Source organism: Panthera uncia, chromosome A2 (genome assembly GCF_023721935.1).
Source record: "Panthera uncia isolate 11264 chromosome A2, Puncia_PCG_1.0, whole genome shotgun sequence".
In the NCBI taxonomy this organism is placed as follows: domain Eukaryota; kingdom Metazoa; phylum Chordata; class Mammalia; order Carnivora; family Felidae; genus Panthera; species Panthera uncia.
Genome location: NC_064816.1, coordinates 161997590 through 162017963, shown reverse-complemented (window position 1 = coordinate 162017963; position 20374 = coordinate 161997590). Strand labels below are relative to the sequence as shown.

Here is a 20374-nt window from a genome sequence, read left to right as displayed (position 1 = left end):
AGCAGTAAAGAAGGGAGTACATGTAAACAAAATAAACTGTAAAATCATAGTGTCCCGTTAGGCTGAAAACCAGACAGATCAAAACAGCAAACACAAAACGACAGTATTTTCACGGAGATGAGCATGATTGAGTGAAAGTGTTCCAAGGTCTTTGTAATTTTAGGGAAAAAGCCCAGAGCTTTATTAATTGATGAGAATTTGTGCATGTGGATTTTAAAGTCTCTGGGAACCATGAAGAGTTAGAAATTGACTATGTAACTTTCAGGCATAAAGACAACACAGGTTGTGGGTGGAACCAGAGAGTATTATGCCGAGCGAAATAAGTCAGAGGAAGACAAATATCCTATGACTTCACTATCATATGACTTCACAAATATCATATGACTTCACTTTGGACTTTAAGATCCAAAACAGATGAACATAAGGGAAGGGAAGCAAAAATAATATGAAAAGAGGGAGGGAGACAAACCCTAAGAGACTCTTAAATACAGAGAGCACACAGGGGTGCTGGAGGGGAGTGGGTGGGGGGATGGGCTAAATGCGCGATGGGCACTAAGGAGGGCACTTGTTGAGATGAGCACTGGGTGTTGTTGCATATAAGTGATGAATCACTAAATTCTATTCCTGAAACCTGTATTACACTATATGTTAATTGACTTGGATGTAAATTAAAAAAAAAAAGACAACATAGGGTGCTAGCAATAACTTCAAATATATCAGAAATCACAATAATGTAAGTTCCAATTAAGAACAGAGATTCATAGACTGGAAAACAAATAAGTTTGTGAAAGGCAAAAGCAAATACTGACCAAAGAATATTGCTCTACTGTACTGAACACAGACAAAGCATATCTAAGAAAAAAACCTTCAGAGAAAAAAAGGATCACTATATAATGATGGGATATTTAAATCTCAAATCCGTGTCCTGGTAACATAGTCTGAATATATATGAACAAAATTTGATAGAACTACGAGGAGACGTCGCCAAGTTCACCCTCACAGTGCGAGGTTTTGTATGCCTCCCGCGGTAACTGGAAAATCAAGCAAAAAGTCAGAAGGGCACGGGAGGTCTCAGCCGCTCAGGTGTCGAGCACGATTCAGGAGCAGGAAGACGGCACACATCACGTGCAGGTCACGTGTGTTCTCTTCGGGCAGCACATCTATGAGAACTGGTATCTCACAAACCACACTCTTAGACAGCAATGATATTGCCTCACAGAAATGAGTAAAAGAATCTCACTCATGACTTTAGAAAGTTTTAATTTTTTCTGAAAAGCAAGGGGTCAAAGAAAAAATCAAAACAGAAGCGTAAAAAATGTAAGTCAACATTAATGGAAATGTCGGACTCTATTTCAGTACGTGAAAGAGTTTGCCCTGAGTAGAAAGTTGAGAGAACATTATTACATTGACTGTTTATATTAGAAAAGAAACAACATAAAACTAATTAAGTCTTAAAGTTAAGAATTTGGAAAAACACAACAGAATAAACTCAAGTGAAGTAGAAGGAAGGAAATAAATACAAAAGCAGAAATAAAAGACCAAACAAAGAGGGAAGCAAAGTGAGTTTCTCCTTCGAAAAAATGGATAGAGTTGAAACATCTCTGGTGTAAATGATCAGGACAAAAGAGAAAAGCCAGGAATAACATTGGGAACTGAGGGTGGCGTGAACAAGGGGTGCTGTATTTAGAAATTTAGATAATGTGACCAAAATAAAGAACTAGAAAGCCGTAACAGTCCTACGAGTGAGGAGGAAATTGAATTAGTAGTTAAAAGTCTTCCCACAAAGAAAATCCCAGCCCCACATTTGTGTGAGATCTTGTTTCACACACCCAAAGAAACCCGGTGTTACACTCAGCACCCCACTGCTCCGCTCCTGAGCTGAGTCCCCCCGGTCCCGAAACTCAACAAAGATAGTACAGGGAAGAGAAATGAGTAGTGTCCCTCAAAAACACAGATGCGCAAACTAAACCAAATACAAAAGATTAAATCTAGAAATTTATTTAAAAATACACGATAGGGGTGCCCGGGTGGCTCAGTCGGTCGAGCGTCCGACTTCGGCTCGGGTCACGATCTCGTGGTTCACGGGTTGGAGCTCCGCGTCGGTCTCCGTGCTGACGGCTCGGAGCCTGGAGCCTGCTTCGGGTTCTGTGTCTACCTCTGTCTCTGCCCCTCCCCCGTTCATGCTCTGTCTCTGTCTCTGTCTCTGTCTCTCCCAAAAATAAATAAACATTAAGAAAGCTGGTGGCCAGGGGCTCCTAGGGGGCTCCGTCAGTGGAGCGTCCGACTTGGGCTCAGGTCACGATCTCACGGCTCATGGGTTTGAGCCCCACGTCAGGCTCTGTGCTGACAGCTCAGAGCCTAGAGCCTGCTTCGGGTTCTGTGTCTACCTCTCTCTCTGCCCCTCTGCCACTCATGCTTCCTCTCTCTCTCTCTCTTTCTGTCAAAAATAAATAAACATTGAACATTACAAAAAATGTTAAATACACCACGAACAATTTAAGTTCTAACGTTAGAAAGGTAGGTAACGTAATTGACCACATTAATAGATTAATGAAGAAAAATCACTGTTTTCCTAATAGATTTTGATAAAAAATTTAACATTCATTCGTAATGAAAATGCTTTAAAATAGGACAGGTTTGTTAACTTGATTAAAAGCAACCTACAGAAATATGTTCCTTCACAGTGAAACACTGAATATATTCCCTTTAGCAGTGGGAATACGCTAAGGATGTGTGGTGTCACTGCGTTTAGTAAGTATCCTGTAGGAGGGTCCTGCCATCGTGCAGGAGGAAGAAATAGAAGTCATCATCGGAAAGGAAGAAAAACCCATAACTATTTACAGGCGGATCTCATTATTTATTCAAAAACACAAAGGAAAACCCAGATGAATTACTACCGCGAGGCGCTGAGATGGGCCCCCGTATGTGAGATCATGGGCAAAAGCTAATTGCGTTTCTGTACTTAGAAAAAAGTTAAAAGTACAGTTTCAAAAAACGATCATCATTTACCGTTAAAAAAAGAAGATACCAGGAGTATTTATTTAAATGTATAAGACTTTCATGGAGAAAATTATAAAACCGTATTAGAAGCTGTGAAAGATGACCCACATATGCGGTGAGGTTTACAACATCGCACGCTGAGAATAACGATGTTAAGTCTCCCAAACCTTCAGATTCAATAACATTTTAACAAAAATCCCAGCAGGTTTTTAAAAATTTGTTTTATATTTATTTGGAGAGTTGACCAGCTGAGTGTAAGTGCAAAGAGCCAGAGCCGCAGGCACCCAGGCAGAAGAAAACAGGGTCAGGCTCGGCCTTCCCGCGAAGGGGCGTGACCCGGAAGGGCTGGGGGTGGAGGCAGGACCCGGGGCCGACGCAGGACCCGGGGCCAACGCAGGCCCCGGGGCGGAGGAGGCCCAGCTTGCTGAGGAACTGACAGAAGCTGGGAGAGCTGGAACGGCAGATCAGAGAGGAGGACGATGGCCTTTTCAGTGAACCATCCTGGGAATCCTGGGTGTCCAGTTAGGGGCAAAAACCTGTCCTCATACACAATCAGTTCTTGGATCTAAGACTCACACGTGAAGGCAAAACTTAAAGCTTTTAAAAGAAAATATGAAATGGTATCTTTATGATCTTGGGATAGAGGAGAATTTGTAAACAAGACACCCAAAGTGCAAATCTTAATGAAAATGATACATCGGAGTGTATTAAAATTAGGAAATTTACGAAGCCAAACCACAACCTGAGCTAAGCTCTGAATAACCCACACAACTGACAAAGTATTCGTGTGTAGAATGTTTGAAGAACAACAAAGCAATAAGAAAAAGACAACCCGACAGAAAAATGAGCAAGAGGTACGAACAAGCATCTCACACCCGAGGGAGCACGAGTGTGAGTAAGGCACAGGAAGACACCGACCGGGACCCAGAGGAATGCACCTGGAGAGCGCCGTGAGACACAGCGTTGCACCCACCAGACTGGCAACGGTGTTAAGTCTGGAAGCTGATGGGAGCAACAGAAACTCTTACAAGCTGACTGCCGGGGCAACCACTGTGGGACAGGCATGTTCCAGCGGTTCCACCGGAGAAAAGTCTGTCCACGGGCCGGAGACACAGACAAGGATGCGCCCGGCGGCCCCAGGTGGGAGGTGGCGGGAGGGCGGGTGGAACGCCGCGGCTGCCCGTTGGGTTGGATGTTTGAATGGATGCACGTGATGTAGCTGCGTGGCAGCGAGGACGCACGGACCATGGCCGCACGGCAGCGAGGACGCGAGGACACATGGACCACAGTGCCACACGGCAGCGAGGACACACGGACCGTGGCCACACAGCAGCGAGGACACACAGACTAAGGCCACGCAGCAGCGAGGATGCACATACCACGGTGCCTCACAGAACCACAGAAGCTCACGGCTTCAGACACACGTTAGCAACAGAGACAAGTCCGAGAGAACATACACGTCATCATCCCACCATGCTACCCTCAACCCCAGCAAAACTAAGCAACCTACGCGTGTGGAAAAGTCTACAGGAAAGGAAAGGATCCACCCAAGTCCAGGGAACTCGTGTCTGACGGGGAGGAGGGGTGTGACCATGCAGCGTTCGCGGGATTGTAAGGTTCCAGGTCTTTTTCGGGGCATAGGTATCCCGGGCGTTTGCTGTCACTGTTCTTTATACACAACACATGCTTTATAAATGTTCATTGGTATCTAATATTTAATTAAATACAAATATAAAACGTTGATATTTTTGAATTGCAAATTAACAAAAAATATTTCTAACCTTCAAGGGAAAGTCGTCGGGAGAAAGCTGGGGACATATCTGCAGGATCCCGTGACGTGTTTAGTAAAACGATATATACTGCACGTACATAAAAAATGCGTTTATTTTATTGACCGAAAGAACCCCGCTGTTTCCCTCGCCAGCAGAGTGAGGCTCTGGTTGTGTGTGTAGAAACGAGCATTGGGGGGCGCCTGGGTGGCTCAGTGGGTTAAGCGTCCCACTTCAGCTCAGGTCATGATCTCACAGCTTGTGAGTTCAAGCCCCACGTTGGGCTCTGTGCTGACAGCTCGGAGCCTGGAGCCTGCTTCGGATTCTGTGTCTCCCTCTCTCTCTGTCCCTACCCCTCTCACGCTCTGTCTCTGTCTCTCTCTCTCTCTCTCAAAGATAAATAAATGTCAAAAAAAAATTAAAAAAAAAACAAAAAACGAGCATTGGCGGGTTGCTTCAGCCATCTTTTCCAACTGCAAACGGGTGTGTGGAAAGACTGGCCGGCGAGCAGACCCCTCGTGGGGGGTGGCCCTGCGAGCAGGTCTGTGCAGGGCACACCCACGCCGCCCTGCGGTCCGGCACCAGCCTCGGGCACAGGGATGGGGGCTCCTCCTGCCGTCACTCTTCTTGTCCCGGAACGGGCGAGTCTCCATTCCCTTCGTCCAGTGCCTCCGGAGACCAGAGCAGACAGAGGACCCATTTCCTTGCGGGACAAAGCTGATGAGACCTCCATTTCCAGGCCGGGGAAAGAACAGAGAGCGCCCACCCCCCTTCCGTTTTCCCTCTTAGGATTAGGCTTTAAATGGCTTCTCTGGTAGTAAATAATTGTCAGGAAAGCAGTCGCGTTCCGGGGTCATTTTAATTCTTCCTGACAGCTAACAAAATTAAATGTCCAAATATCGTGGCGACATGTGACTCTCAGCAGTTGCTTTTTGACTTGAGATGACTCACATCAAAACATTTCCTTGTGTTCGCGTTGCTATGGCACATTACAGAGACGTGCCCTGCCGCCGGTGGCTCACCAAGGCCAGCCCAAGAGCCTGCTGCCCACGGCTGTCCGGGAGGCTCTCTTCCTGCGCCAACGATCAGCTCCGTGTGGCCGCGAGGGAGACGGGAGGCCCGATGCTCCAGCAGGCGCGGGAGAACGCATGTGCTTTCAGACACAGTCTTGAACCGGCGCTCAGGGAGCAGTGGGTCCCGTCAGAAGAGCGTCGTGACAACAAGGCATCCTCAGGCGTCTCTTTGGGCCACACTTTGGTTTGAAAACTAGCACGGGGAGGGTGAGATCGTCCACCGGCAGCAGCCACAGTAGCAGTGATAAGTGCTCGTGGTCACGGTGCCCCCTCCCGCTGGGGGCTGAACTCATTTCCTCATTCCATGAAGCGAGAGTCGCCACTGATGCCCTCCCAAGTGCCTGGCACTGTCCTGGGCTCCGGGGCAATCCTGCCACGCGGACCGAATCCTGCTGGGTTTGTTGGGTTTGCACCCTAGTTGGGGGGGGGGGGGCGGAAAGCAGAGACAGGTGGGCAGTCCAGGCGATGGGGCTGTCTTCTACTGGGCAGCAATAAACTGACACGTGAGGGAGGGGAGCCCTGTGGATACTGGGCCCCGGGAACAGACAGCATGTGCAAAGGCCCTGAAGCAGGAGCGTACCTCCGGGGGGTGTTCAAAGAGGGAAGGAGCCACAGATGACTAGGGTCAGCTGGTGAAAGCCTTGCACCTGTGGCAGGGACCCCGTGCAGATGGGACCCCCCCAGGAGGGCTCTGCAGAGAGGAATTTTGGAATGACCTGCGTCCTCACAGGACCGTGAGTCTGCCGTGATGGCCGTCAGCCCGCCTCGAACGCCGGAGGGGCCCGCGGCGTAGTGCAAACAGCAACCCCACGCCAGTTTCTAAGATTTAAGGGTCTACATCACGTTAACAAGCTGTTAAAAAAAAATTGATCATGAGGGGCGCCTGAGTGGCTCAGTAGGTTATGGGTCCGTCACTCGATTTCGGCTCAGGTCACGAGCTCGTGGGTTCGAGCCCCACGTCAGGCTCTGTGCTGACACTGTGGAGCCCACGTGGGATTCTCTCTTTCCGTCTCTCTCTGCTGCTCCCCTGCCTGTGAGTGCTCTGTCTCTCTCCATTTGTCTCACTCAATATAAGTAAATAAACATTAAAAAACGTTGGGGGCACCTGGATGGCTCAGTCGGTTAGGCCTGTGACTTCGGCTCAGGTCACGATCTCACGGTCCATGAGTTCGAGCCCCGTGTTGGGCTCTGTGCTGACAGCTCAGAGCCTGGAGCCTGCTTCGGATTCTGTGTCTCCCTCTCTCTCTGCCCCTCCCCTGCTTGTGTTCTGTCTCTCTCAAAAAATAAACATTAAATTTTTTAAAATTTTATCTTCATACTTTGAAATATATATTCATAATGAAAACTTTTGTTTAAATATGCATAGAGCTATAGTTTTTATTTCTGAAAATCAGGCAAATAATAAAAGACAGCTGGACTGAATCATTGTCATGTATGTTTGGCTGTTTTCTTGATGGACTAGCAGAGTTTACTGAGTAATAAGTTAAAGAATATAATTCCTAATTGTTGCATACTTGTGTCTTTTCTTCCCCTTATTTCAGAAAATCACTAATTATGTTGTTTACCAAGATTTTCATAAAATCTGTGCATTTAGACAGGAATGATTCAAGTATAATTGCACACAGAGTATAAAACGTAAAGGTGTTTTCATCAAAAATATAAAATACATATCAAACTGAAAATTAAAATGATGTCTATATCTTCGAAAAGGTTATTTTTCTTTAAGAATACTCAAAATGGTCTATTACGGTTAGAAGACAAAATATAATAATAGATAACAAAGCTTTAAATCAAGTGTTCAAGTGAAGATGAATTTTTAATTCTGTGTTTTGCAAATTTGATCCGCTTGTAGTCATTGTTATAAAAACAAAGCCTGTGGGTTTCTGGCTTCCGCGGGCACCTGGTCGCCGGTGGAAAGAGGCAGCGCGTGGTTCCTGCGTGCTCGTCTAGACTGGCTGACACAGGGGGTCGGGAACAGGGCTCGCTCGGCATTGCAGCGTGTGCGACTGCTGAGATCCGGCGCTCATCCACGCAAAGTCCAGAACCACAAACGCGGTACAAGAGCGTGTGGATGCTCCGCGTGGCAGGGAGATGAAGCTTCTTCAGGCAGGAATCTTGCTTTCTGGCTCGGAGAGGGTTGACAAGCCACTCTGTGTCTGGGCAGCAGTGACGCGTCACCTTCAGAGGACAGAGGCCGCGGGCGCGGGCTACGAGCCGGGCCCCCTGGGCCAGGGGTCCCGCGTGTGTCTCTGCCCCTCGTGGGGGGTTTGCAGGGCACATGGCCGCCCTGGCCCCGGGGCCGTCTGCGGGGCAGGGGAGAGACAGGGCCGGCCCAGGACTCTGGGCCGGTGCCACAGGGGGACCCACGAGTGAGGGGTGCAGTGCCACCAGCCCAGCGCCTCCCCCGCCCCAGGGCATCTTGTTTGCAAAGGACCAAGACCCCCTTCTCGAGGATGGGGCTTGCCGCAGAGCGGACGGGAGAGGCCAGCACATTCTCTAGGTGCGATGGGCCCAGCCTCCAGCCAACCGCTCAGATCAGAGCAGCACAAAACTCTGAAGGAGCCACGGCCAGATGATAAGCCCAAAGAATTCTTTGTAGTACCAGCATCGGGACACCGCCTGCTGGCAGGGCCCCATGACGCCCACAGGAAGTGGGCAGCCGTGGGGCCTGGGCTTGGCGTCCACCGTTGGCGCCCCTTCCACATCCCGCAGGCCTTGCACCTGTGTCTGCACCCCCCTCCGCTGTCCATGGTTGGGACGTCTGCCCCCCATCGCCCCAAGGCCCCCTGGCCCTTTGCTCCCACAGTGACCGTGACGAGCTTGCACGTGGCTGCTCCTTCCCTAGGTGGCAGCGGCCCCCTCACCACCTGTCAGCTTTCTTGGGCTCCAGGCGCTCCAGTGATCCCACTTTGTCACAAAGCCACAGCTCTGTCTGCGTAAGCGTCTGGGTCTCTACAGGGTTGGGTGGGTGCCTGTCCGCCCGCAAGAGGGTCCCAGCATCAGGAGCCCGAGACGCAGGCCAGGGGGATGAGCGGCTCCCCGCCCCTCCCCCCGCCGGCCCCTCCCCGTGGTCTGACGTGGTCCCCAGCCCGTCCGGCGTGGCCATCAGTCCCATGTACCTTCAGGGGGGCCACAAGGCACTAGAGCACATTAAAGGCTCTGAGGAGGCTAACGGGTGTGTTTACGTGTGTTCGGCTCTATTTAGCTCTGCGTTTCCCACACTTGTGTGAACAGAGACCCCATTTTGCCCGATACCTGTTACCATCCAGGAGAACATGGTTTGGGGCATCTGTAACTCCCCAGACCGGCGTTCAGCCAATACCCTGAGGTGGGAAAGGAGTCATGTCCACGGGCCTCATCCTCCGACTCTGGTCTCCTAGGAAAGGCTTGTGTGGAAAAAGAATGAACTGAAATTAAGCAGGAACACTTCCTTTTTGTTGTTGTTTAAATTCCGGTAATGATCCCCTGCCCTGAGAAGACTGGGCTGCAATGTTGGTTCTGGGGGTGCTCAGCTGGTGCCCTCGCCCCAGGGCGGGGTCTGGGGGTGCTCAGCTCATCCCCCCGCCCTGTAACACTTCTTCACCCCGCCGAGGAAAGGAGGACGTGGGCGGGGCTGGCGGAGCTCCTGGGTGGTGCCCTGGCAGGTGCAGCTTCCTCTCGGGCCTGCCCCTCCCCTCCCCAGCACTGGCTGCAGCCCGGCAGGGTCCAAGCAGGGAGACATCCCCAAGGAAAGTGTGTGGCATCCCACCCCCAGGCGAAGGAGGAGCCAGCAGGTCCACTCTGAGGTCCCCCGATGAGCCAGAAGCTCCACTCCCTTTCGCAGATGCCCCTGTGGGTGTCAGAGTGGAGGAGGTTTTCCATGGAAACGTGCGCAGGTGCAGCTCTGTGCCCCCGGCAGTGGGCTGTGCCCGCAGGGGCCACGGGCCACCCCGAAGGGGGCCAGCTTCCACCACCCACCTCACCCGCCCCTGCTCCCTGCTCCCTCTCCGTGTTCCCTCTAACGGAGCACAGCCGTTAAATTGTCCCGTCCCATGGGGCGCCTGGGTGGCTCAGTCGGCTAAGCGTCCGACTTCGGCTCAGGTCACGATCTCACGGTCCGTGAGTTCGAGCCCCGCGTCGGGCTCTGGGCTGACTGCTCAGAGCCTGGAGCCTGTTTTGGATTCTGTGTCTCCCTCTCTCTCTGCCCCTCCCCCGTTCATGCTCTGTCTCTCTCTGTCTCAAAAATAAATAAACGTTAAAAAAAAAAAATTTTTTTTTAAATTGTCCCGTCCCGGTTTAGCTCTCAGAAGAGACTTCTGCCCGCCCTTCAGTTCAAGTGGCGGGGCCGAGAACACACCCGCGCTGTGCTGTCACTGCGTGTCTAATTACAGGGATGCTGCACCAGTTGTCCAGTGCAGGGAATTTTTCTGATAAATTAAAACACTAATTAAATAGGCTATTGCAGAATTTTGAGAACATTGTAGGGTTCCGCTTCTCCAGGTAATTTGCATATCCTTCATCTGGTGAATTTAATTTTAAAGGACTTCCTTTTTGTCTCCCCTGAAGATAAAAATGGGCTTTATGCATTGTTCTCGGCTTTATTAAAACAGCTTCTCGCAGGGTTTCCACCCCCTGGCCCTGCCGTCCAGCTCGGACCCACCAGGTCAGAGTCCACGCGAGGCCACAAAAATAGCGTGGAACTGACATCTGATGGAACGCTAGTAGGTTTGTCTCTTCTTAAAATCCTTTAGCCAAAGACCAAACAAAATGGCCGTGTTGCCGTGGCGTGCCTAGAAAGTGGTCCTTCGCTTAGACAGCGATGCAGGGAGCGGCGTGGGCACAGGCCAGACGCTTGAGGGGGCGGCGCCGTGCGCGTGGGGTCCAGGGTGAGGCAGAGGGTGTTCGTGTCTCTGTTGCACCCGGCAGAAGGGATTTCTGGAAGGAGGTGCCCTGGCTGGGGGCACTCTCGGAGGGAATTCCCCGAAACGGCAAACGTGGGGGGCCGCATGGAGGAGGATGTCCGAGTGGCCTGGGCATCACGGAATGTGCCGGAGATGGCTGGGATGGCTTCCGTTCCAGGGCCACTTGCGCTGAAAAGAACAGGAGAGCTGTCTGTAGGACAAAGAGAGAGCAGGCGCCGGCCGGCGGCCACGTTGTGTGGAAGGGGTGGCTGCGTGGCTCTCAGAGCGAGTGGGGCTCAGAGCGGGGGGTTCACGGACACAGTGATGCTGATGGGGAAGCTGGGCCTTAACCCAGGTCACCCAGCAGGCGGCCCGGAGGGACACTCAGGTGCATTCAGACGCTGAAGCAGAGAAGCATCGATGAACACATCAATAGCCTCGGAGACCACAGGTTGTTGGCATCTTAGAGCAATGAGCAAACAGACGGTGTCCTCAAGCTTGAGGGCAAAACCGAGGCTGGGTGAGGCAGAGGACCGTGCGTAGGACCACAGCCGGTCTTCCTGCGTGCCCGCGGCTTGCCGTTGGAAACTCCCTGCGCGGTGAGGCCGGGAGTGGCCCACAAAGGGTGGCTGGCACGGGATGGCGGTCCCTCAGCGACTGTTGGTATTTGCAGAGGACAGAGAATCTGGACAGCGGGGAGTCTGGGAGCGGAAGCCCGCCGCTCCTGGGGCCCAGAGCCTGGTGCCCACACGCCCGAGCACGCCTGAGACTCCCGAGGGTCTCACGACGGGTCCTTCCCCGTAGCCGCCCCATCGGCCTGGCGTTTCCTGGCCACTCGCGGGACGTGGAGTCTGGGCGGGTCAGCCCGGGGGTGTCGCTGGACAGAATCACCGACGGGCCTGGAGCTGGGGGCCGGCTCGTGCCCCCAGATGCATATGTGGAGCCCCCACCCCCAGGCTGACTGTGTTTACGGACACGGGGATAGTAAGGGTCAGACGAGGTCATGAGGAGGGGGCCCTAATCCGGCGGGATTGGGGTCCACGTGAGAAGAGGAAGGGAGAGCCCCTCCACCACGTGTGGGCACCTTGGGGGGCGGCGGCCTGCAGCGGGGAAGAGCGTCCTCCCAGACATGCAGCCCGCCACCCGCTCCGTGTGGGGTGCGTGGCCCCCAGCGCTGTGGGAAGTCGATGTCCGTCCTTAAGCCGTGGGGCCGCCGTATTCCTGACAAGCCCACACCGCCCGAGACGGCCCTGCCCGTGGCTCCGGGCCACACACCGTGCTCCCTCGGCTTCCCCATTTCTGAGGAGGAGACCGCGTGATACAAATCCCAGGTGGTTTAGGACTAACGGAGGTTACGGACTGCTCCTTGGTGCCTGGCAGGGGCATCCTTGCTGCTGTTGTGATTTGGGGCTTGATTATGTGGACTTTGGCTTCCGTCTCACTTTGATCCATTCAGGAGCCTGAACCAGGCCCTGCGCCCGCTACTCCCGGGCTCGGGCTGCGTGTCTCAGTGGCCGATTGGTTGGAGCTGAGTGACCTCCTCTGTAAAAGGCCAGGACGGCTTTGGGAGGCTCTGGGCTGGCGGAGCCTCACGAGCGCCGCCCGGGCCCCGAGAAGCGGACGCACGGTCCCGGCGGCCTCCGGGGCATCACGGGGACCCGGGGCACATGTGGGCGCCGCGTTGCGCCAGCTCTCAGAGGCCATCATTTTGTCTTGCGTGCCACTAAAAAAGCGGAGACCAGCGATTAAACCGTAATGCGATGCCCCCTGGTCCCCAGATCGCTTTGTGTTTATCGACGACCTGTGTCAGAACCAGCAGCCACATCGACCTGCGAGCGCAGTCGTGGGTCGGGCTGTGACGGCACCGCTTTCCCACACATGGCCCGTGCTTGTCCATCGGCGTTGGTGACGCAGCGTTTCCCAAAGAGCCTACCAAGCAGCCAGTGCCCCTTCCAGAACTTTCTGGAGTTGGTCAGAAGGTGCCAGTGGCAAGTGGTCTGGTAGAACTGGGGAACGCAGACCCTTCCTCAGAAGGCCTGTAACGGACAGCATGTGGGCGGCAGCCGGTCCGCGGGCCACGCGTGCACGCGGCACCGTGACGGGTCAGACGTGGGGGAGTCCAGGAAACAGGACACATCGGGCTGTAAACGGGGCAAGAGTTCCTGGAAGCTGGGGTGGGGGCGGGCTGCCGTGCTCCCCTGGGGCTCCTTTCCTTGTTTTCAGGGATAGTGGGAGCCAGACATTCAACGCAGCTGAAGGACGTTCTACCCACTCATATTTAAAGCCGTTGAAAACAAAAGACTTTTGCTGGATCTACAATAGGGGTCCGTTACTATGACCTATGGGCCAAATCTAACCTATCACCTGGTTTTGTATGGCCTGTGAGCTAAGAATAATTTCTGAATTTTAAATTAGTGCAGTATCAAAATAATAGTATTTCATGACAAATTAAAATCATATGTAATTCAAGCTGTGAAGTCCATAAAGTTTTATTAGAACACAGTCAAAAAAACCCAAAGGACTTGGTACCCACTCAGCCCTGCATGGTTCAGTCACCGCATTTTACTGTCATCTGCTCACTGGAGGTCATTTGTGTCGCCGTTTCCGGGCAGTGGGAAGGCTGGATAACCGAGTGTCCTGGGGGTGTGGTGAGTCCGAGCTGCGTGGCTCTGAGACCTGTGGGGACCCCGGCAGGAGTCGCTGCCGGGAAGGCCTCCCAGCACCCGGGGCTTGGGCTGCTTGGAGGGCGATCCTGCTTCCCTCGAGCTGAGGCCAGCATGCATTTCTGGTGCAGGAAAGGGCCTGGGGCCTAGGGGACTGGTCGGCAAGCCTGCGGAAGGGTCCTAACTTTGCCCTGCAAACAGGAGGATGGCCAGCGTCCGGCCCTCTGCTTGGTGGGGGGAGATCACCTGCCGCCGGCTTTGTGGAGGAGGTTTTGTTGGGACACCACCAGGACGTCCCCTTGGGTAGGATCCCTGTGCCTTCACGCAGACCCCTGGCCTGCCCCGCCCAGCACACCTACCACCCCGCCTTCTCTAGGAGGTTTGCTGACCCTCGGACTGGGTTCTCCGCGTTATTATTGTCAGACTGGCTTTTTCATCCCTGACCCTGAAATATCGGGTACTCCTCTGTGGCAGTAAGTGCAGTCCCTTTAAAATACGCTTTTCATGTGCTTTCTCCTTCTCAGCCTATTTAAGAGCTCACTATTATTCCCCCCAAAAGTAGCTTGACATTCAGTAAAGTGTTTCCTTTGTTCGCAGAAGAACATTAAGATCGATTGCTTGGTACTCTGGCTCTTCAAGACTGTTCCCCTCCATTCGGGGTTTACATTGGGACACCCCCTCCCCCTGCCCTCTCTCTGGCCCCGCACCCACTGAAGGGTCTGAAAGCGTTTGCCTCTCCAGCCCAGACGGGGTTGTGTCTGCCTCGTTCTCTCAGCGCGGGGATAATTACCTGCGTGTAAAAAATAATGTTCATTTGTTCACGGGGAAAAACTTGGTACAAGACGATGAGAGGCCCCGAGGTGGGCAGACAGGCTACAGCGGGCTCCTGTTTGTAACCCTCTACGAGATATAATCCCATTACCCAAGATTAACGTGGGTGCAGGACAGTAAGAGTTGGAAGTAACCGCTATTTTCTTGTTCTCGTTCGGCATTAACCACAACTGCAAGACACTCTTCATTCTTAGGGTCTGCAATAAAATTGTGTTTTTCCTGGTATTCATTTCCAAAATGACATGGGCTTTACCCGAAAGAACATTGCTGCAGATTTGTAAGCCAAGGTCAATTGCTTCGTGACACGACTTCTTCCCGACAAAGTGGGGGCAGGTGGGTTTGCCGTGCGGGCGTTAGGATTGCCGGGTTTTCATTTACATCTGCTAATTGTTCCAGAGCTCACTTCCCTTGGTCTCATATGGAGGGTCATCGTCCTCTGCCGGTCCCCCTCGTTCTAAGGCAGGGGCAAAGTAGGGCGCGGATGAGGGACGGGGCGGCCCCCGGCACTGCTGGAGTCAGTGCCCGCGCTCAGGCTCGCCTCCCAGTGGGTCTTCTTCGTGAGCTCGGACCCTGGTCAATGGGCTAGGGTTAGGGTGTCTCCCGATGATTGCTCAGTGAATGGCCATCAGATAGTTCTAAAATGAGACTTCGCAGTACGCAGAGAATGTCTGCATTCGACGCCTCGTGCAGTGTTTGCAACAGCCGTGTGAGCTCCCTGTGATGACGCTTGCCCTGTGCGTCTGCTCTGGGGGGGGGGGGGGGGGGGGGGGGTGGCGGAAGGGGCCTCGTGCCCAGCGGGACCAGCTCCAGGCTCGTTCACAGCTGGGCTGTTGAATTCGGCCGTCTGCACACAGTGACTTCGTGAAATGCTTTTCAATAGAGGAAAATGCTCAGAGTGTCTTGAGAACGATGAGCTCTGTAAGCTGACCCCTGTGCTTCTTAATTTTTCCTAACAGTTGACAACAAGGACAAACTGGAAAAAGCATCTGGACTGGAGATTCTTCAGGCGGGAAGCGGGTCGGTGAGTACAGGAGGGGCTGCCCTCTGAGACGCGCCTGTTGGGGAGCCGCTCCCGTCCGTGTGGGGACCCGGGGGACGGCCGTACACGGTCCGTGTGACATCATGCTGACCTGGGGGAGGCCGGAGTTGTTACCTCCCGCTGCTTGAAGACGCTGGTCCACGGAGCCTGGCGAATGTGATGCTGTGTTCGGTGGCATTTGAAGTTGTGATTCGGTGTCCCCCTGAGAACGCAGCCACGGGGTCGGAAAACACGGAGTCTTCAGAAAACACGGACTTCCTTCTTCAGAGGTTTTGTGGTGGCTAAGTTTGTGGACGTGCCCCAGCCAGAGGCATTTCTTGTACCCTCCGGGGACTCGGTGGGGGGGGGGGGGCAGACTGTGCCGTGTTACGTGGAGACACGCGTTGGGCCGGGACACCACGCACGCGGGAGCGCCTCCGCACTGTGACTGGGTGGCCGTGCTGGCTTCAGGAAGAGGTGCTCGGCCAAACGCTCCCGCGGCAGCCGCGGCTGATGGCGCCCACCTCTGGGCCCCCTGGCTGGCGCCCGCTTCCCCATCTCGGGGCAGCTTCGTGAGTCGCACGCGGGACGACGTGGTTCCTCGCCGGGGTGGCAGCCTGCCACTCGTAAGGCAGCGTGGACCCAAACCAACCGGTGCTATCGCATCGAAATTGTAGATTTCACGGCCCGGGCCGTTACAGATGATTAACTGCTAGGGGGCGGCTGATTTATGAGTGCTCCTCGCTAACCGCGGAGACACCCTCCACGGAGCCACTCAAAGATTAGCCGCTCTCGTGGGGAAATCTGCCGTTCAGCAGTTGGGAGTCCTGGCTCTCGAAATGAGAATTTTAATTAGTTGCTCCTCACAGACAGGCTTCTTTCCGCGCTTGCCGAGTGGCGGGCGGGTAGGAAGGGCCTTGCAGAGAAAGCGCCTGCGCCCGTGTTCCGCTGGCGTGACGGGCAAGGTGGGGAGGAGACTGGCAGAAACTCGTCGGCGAAGGCTCCGCGGGCCCGAGAGACCCCACTGTGCTTGGTCCCTTCACTCCCAGCTCGGGCCGCGAGGGTGAGCGTGTGTCAGGGAGGACGTCCCACTCGACCCCGCGTGCAGGCAGTGAGGGGAGGAGAAACCCGGAGACGCGGGGTCCCGAAAGGCCCAAGCCCCGGGGAAGGAGCGGGGCCAGTGGCAGAAAGGGCCAGGATGGCTTGGAGCATCGGAGTCTCGATGGAAGCTTCCGACCGTGCTGCCGGTCCGGGATGCAGCAAAGACGAGTGAGCCCCTGCCCTCCTTTCCTGCCTCATCCTCACGGCGCCCTCCTGGCCGGCTGCTGAACAGCAGAGGGCGAACAGCACTGTCGGTGGGACCCCAGCCCTCCACCTGTTGGGGGACGCCGCTCAGACCGGGGGGTTCTGGACGTTGTGACTTCGTGTCCTCGCGCCTCCCCGGCATCTTGGCCAAACCCTGCTCCGGTCCCTGCCTCCCCTAGGTCGGCTCCCCTCTTTGAGCCCCTCTGCCCTCCGGTGGCTTGGGGGTCACCGATCCAGCCCGTGATGTGCTGCGGCAGCCCCCCAAGCTTCGTGTCTGTCTTCTCCCTGAACATCGGGTCTCCCGGTCTCAGCTCCCCCCACACGACTCCGCCTCCTGCCCTGTCACGGGAGGTGATCCCGGCATCCGCCTCGCTGGGTCCCTGGGAAGCCTCACAGGAAGATTCTCTGCTTCCCCAGCCCCCGCAGCCCCCGGCGGTGTGTGCTGTCCCCGTGTGGCCCGACCCGCACCTTGAACCCACGTGGAGCTGCCAGATTCCGGCGAGCGGCTGCGAGCGGCTCCCGGTCGTGCCCAGCTTTTCCCTTCTCCGTTCATTTTGGAATCTGGACGCTCCCCGTCCCTCTTTGGCCTCGGTTTTGTGTGGTTTTCCGTGGGTGTGTGTTCTTTCGTGTTTCTGTGTCTACAGTGAGAGGGCCCCCCACCGCTCGGCTCAGCGCCCCGTTCGCTCGCTCGCTCACCGTAAAGATTCTCACGGGGTGCCTGTGGGCGCCTGGCACCAAGGACCAGGTCTGCGGTGGGGGGCGGCAGACAGACCTCCCCCTGGCAGAGCTCCCCTCCCGCTGGGAGCCGGGGCCCACGGAGGGACCGGGCTCGCTGTCCCCTGTCAAGACAGAGCCCTGCGTCACCTCCATTGGTTTTGTCTGTCTCACGTGGACAAACCATCTCTGCGTTTCCGTGCCACGAGCTTCACGCCGGGTCCGCGTCGCGACCACGAATCAGGTCCACGTCCGGACAGCCTCACCGCTGCCGTCACCCCCTCTCCCTCCTGGCCTGGCCTCCTCACCCGTGGGCTTGGGAGCCCCGTGGCCTCGACGTCTGCCCTTCGCTCGACCGGCACACACGTTCACGCTCACCTCCTCGGACGCCACCCGCGTCGCCGCCTGTGCCGTCCGTTCCCGTGTCCGCCAGCGGCGGCGCTGTCAGGAGCCTCCGGGCTTCGGCGCGAGTGTTTGTTTTCTTTCTCCGCCCCTGCGGGGCTGTGGCTTGGGGGTCAAAGGGCGTGCCTCGCTGGCTTTCCCATCGCCCTCTTGCCGAGGGAGCACAAACTCACCGGCACGGATCTCGGGGGATGGCTCCGCACCCGCCAGACGGTCATTTGCAAGCGCTTTCACTGGCCGTTCCCCGTACGCGCACTTGGCGATTCTCCCCCCTCCCTCGTGTGCGCACACACCCGCCCCCCTCCGTCCACGCCCCTGCCACGTGCCTCCTGCGCCAGAGCTCTGCATCCGGCCCGTGTCTACGCTGCCAGCTGGGACGAATGTCGGGATCCCTCTGCTCTTGCCCCCTCTGCACTTGCACGTCAGCCCCCCCTCTCCGGCTCGTGGCTGTCAGCACGCAGTCCGCTCCCGCGTTTCCCGCGCTGTTAAGTAAAACCCCGACGCCAGAGATGCCTTCCCAGCAAACGCTTCAACATCGGTGCGTATTTCCCATACACGGCGCCTCCCCCGCCTGCTCCCTGCACCCCGTCACTGCTCGGTCTCCCCGGTTGTTGAAGGTTCTGCATTCAGCCGCCTCTGACTCACGGCTGCCACACCAGCCGCCCCCTCCTGGACTGCGGTCCCTTGTCCCCCAGGCAGGTCTCACTGACCACTGAGGTCCCTGCTCTGACGACCCCAAGGCACAGTCTTCTTCCTTGTACTGCCTCCCGAGGGATCGCGTCCAGGCTTGGCTTTGTTGTTACCCGTAGGATGGTGACCCCAGACTCCCCTCCCCAGGCCGACACGCTCACTGTGCCCCAGTCACCCCTGCGTCTCTGCACCTGGAGGTGTGGCGAGCCATCTCAGCTCAGAGGGCAGAGCAGGACACCTGAGCTCCCTGCCACCCCGTCTCCGTCCCCGAGTTTCTGCGTCCCACAAACAGAAAGGGTGTCACTGTCAGCCGTGCGGTGCGGTCTAGGCGTTGGATTGACCCGACTCCCGGGCAGGCGGGGAGGTCCTGCTAGGTGGGGGTGGGGTGCCAGCGAGCCCCCCCCACACACACAGCGCCGGCTCCTTCCTTTCTGCCCACCTGACTCGTTTCCCTCTGGTCCCTGAGTGGCCAGAGCCTGACCTCGCCACCTTCAGGGGCGGAAACAACCACCCCCAGGGACCGGGACCCGGCCGTGCAGGCTCCCCTGCCATCCTGGCTGCCCCCCAAGCCCTGTCTCGTCCGAAGCCTCAGGGCTTTCTTGCTGCACTGCATGTGTGGAGACCAGCTCTCCGTTCGCCTGCCCTTGTCCTCCTGGCGGTCTCAGAAGACAGTACTCCCTCACCTTGAAGTTGACTGAGGTCGTTCTTGGTAGGTTCTCCTGCCCAGGCTCCCCGCCCCCTCCCCAGACTCCTGCCAAAGCCGAGCACATTCAGAGGCTGCCCCCGATGGAGGCAGGGGCGCCGGTGGGTTTGGAGCTGGTTTTGGAAAGTGAAAATGGGAACAAAGGAGGCAAAAGTGGAGGTGACGTCTCTTTCTCTGACGTTAACCGTGTCGTGCAGTATTAGGCCTGATTTTGAGGATTCTGTGGGTTTTTTTTTCATGTATTTGCTGTGTATCTGCTAATTCTGAGTCTGGAGTGAGCGGTGGACGGTGATTGCTAAATGCCTCGCGGTCTCTCTCCCTGGTGCTCGAGACTCACACACGTGATGGCAGAGCCAAAGCCCTTCAAGCCAAATGGAAATACCTCGAGACAAAATTTAAAGGAAATGAACAGATTACAGTACACGCACACATTCCTAATAGATCGGGGGTATTTTGTCGTGTTTCAGGATCTGATTTCTGACATCTTGAAAGTGTTTGCATTTTCTTCAAATTAATAAAGTCATGTTTCTTCAAAAGGAAAATTATAATATTACAAGAAAAATTCAAACATTTAGAAGGAAAATCATCTAGATGACTGTCACTGGGAGGGATCCAGGAGGGCAGACCCGTGCGTCTAGCTCCCGTAAGTGCACGTGAAATACAGAGTTACTTTCTGATCTCGTGACGGTGTGATCTCAGCGGGAGAGTGGCTGCCCCTCGAGCCCGGCATTGCTCCCGAGGCTCGGAAACTCAGCAAGGGAGCTTCAGAAGAGCACACGGCACCACACAGTGGTCCTGGTTCAGACCAAGTGCTGAGGGCCTGCCACGGAAGGAGCCCGGGATGGTAATGAGCTCTCCGTCACCCGGCAGATTCAGGCAGAAGAGAGACGGCCGTCTGTTCAGATTCTGAAAAAGGAAATCTTTCCATCTAATGTAGGGAGGAGAAAGTTTCCCTCACCCTCCTAGGGTCCCTGGCTGGGGACAGTTACACCGGCAAAGACAGATGAGCAGGAGAAAGGCACACAGATGTGTTCAGTACAAGTTTCACACGGCACGGGGGCATAAGGAAATGCAGACCTGAGTATTTCCTGTGGGATTTGACGTGAAGGGAAGCTGTGGGGAGCACGGTAGGTTGAGGGGTGCGTGGGAAGAGCAGTCGTGGGGAGCACGGTAGGTTGAGGGGTGCGTGGGAAGGGCGGTCGTGGGGAGCTCGGTAGGTTGAGGGGTGCGTGGGAAGGGCGGTCTTGGGGAGCACGGTAGGTTGAGGGGTGCGTGGGAAGGGCAGTCGTGGGGAGCACGGTAGGTTGAGGGGTGCGTGGGAAGGGC

At 55.2% G+C, this 20374-nt stretch overlaps 1 protein-coding gene across 7 annotated transcripts in view; it reads left to right on the top strand.

Annotated features, from left to right (window-relative positions):
- PTPRN2 (protein tyrosine phosphatase receptor type N2) overlaps positions 1–20374 on the top strand; it is an 803411-nt gene that overhangs the window by 529358 nt on the left and 253679 nt on the right. For all 7 annotated transcript variants that reach the window (XM_049642198.1, XM_049642197.1, XM_049642193.1 and 4 more), the window contains one exon: positions 15173–15237. In XM_049642198.1, coding sequence (XP_049498155.1) covers positions 15173–15237 — 65 coding nt within the window. The remainder of the gene's footprint in view (positions 1–15172; positions 15238–20374) is intronic.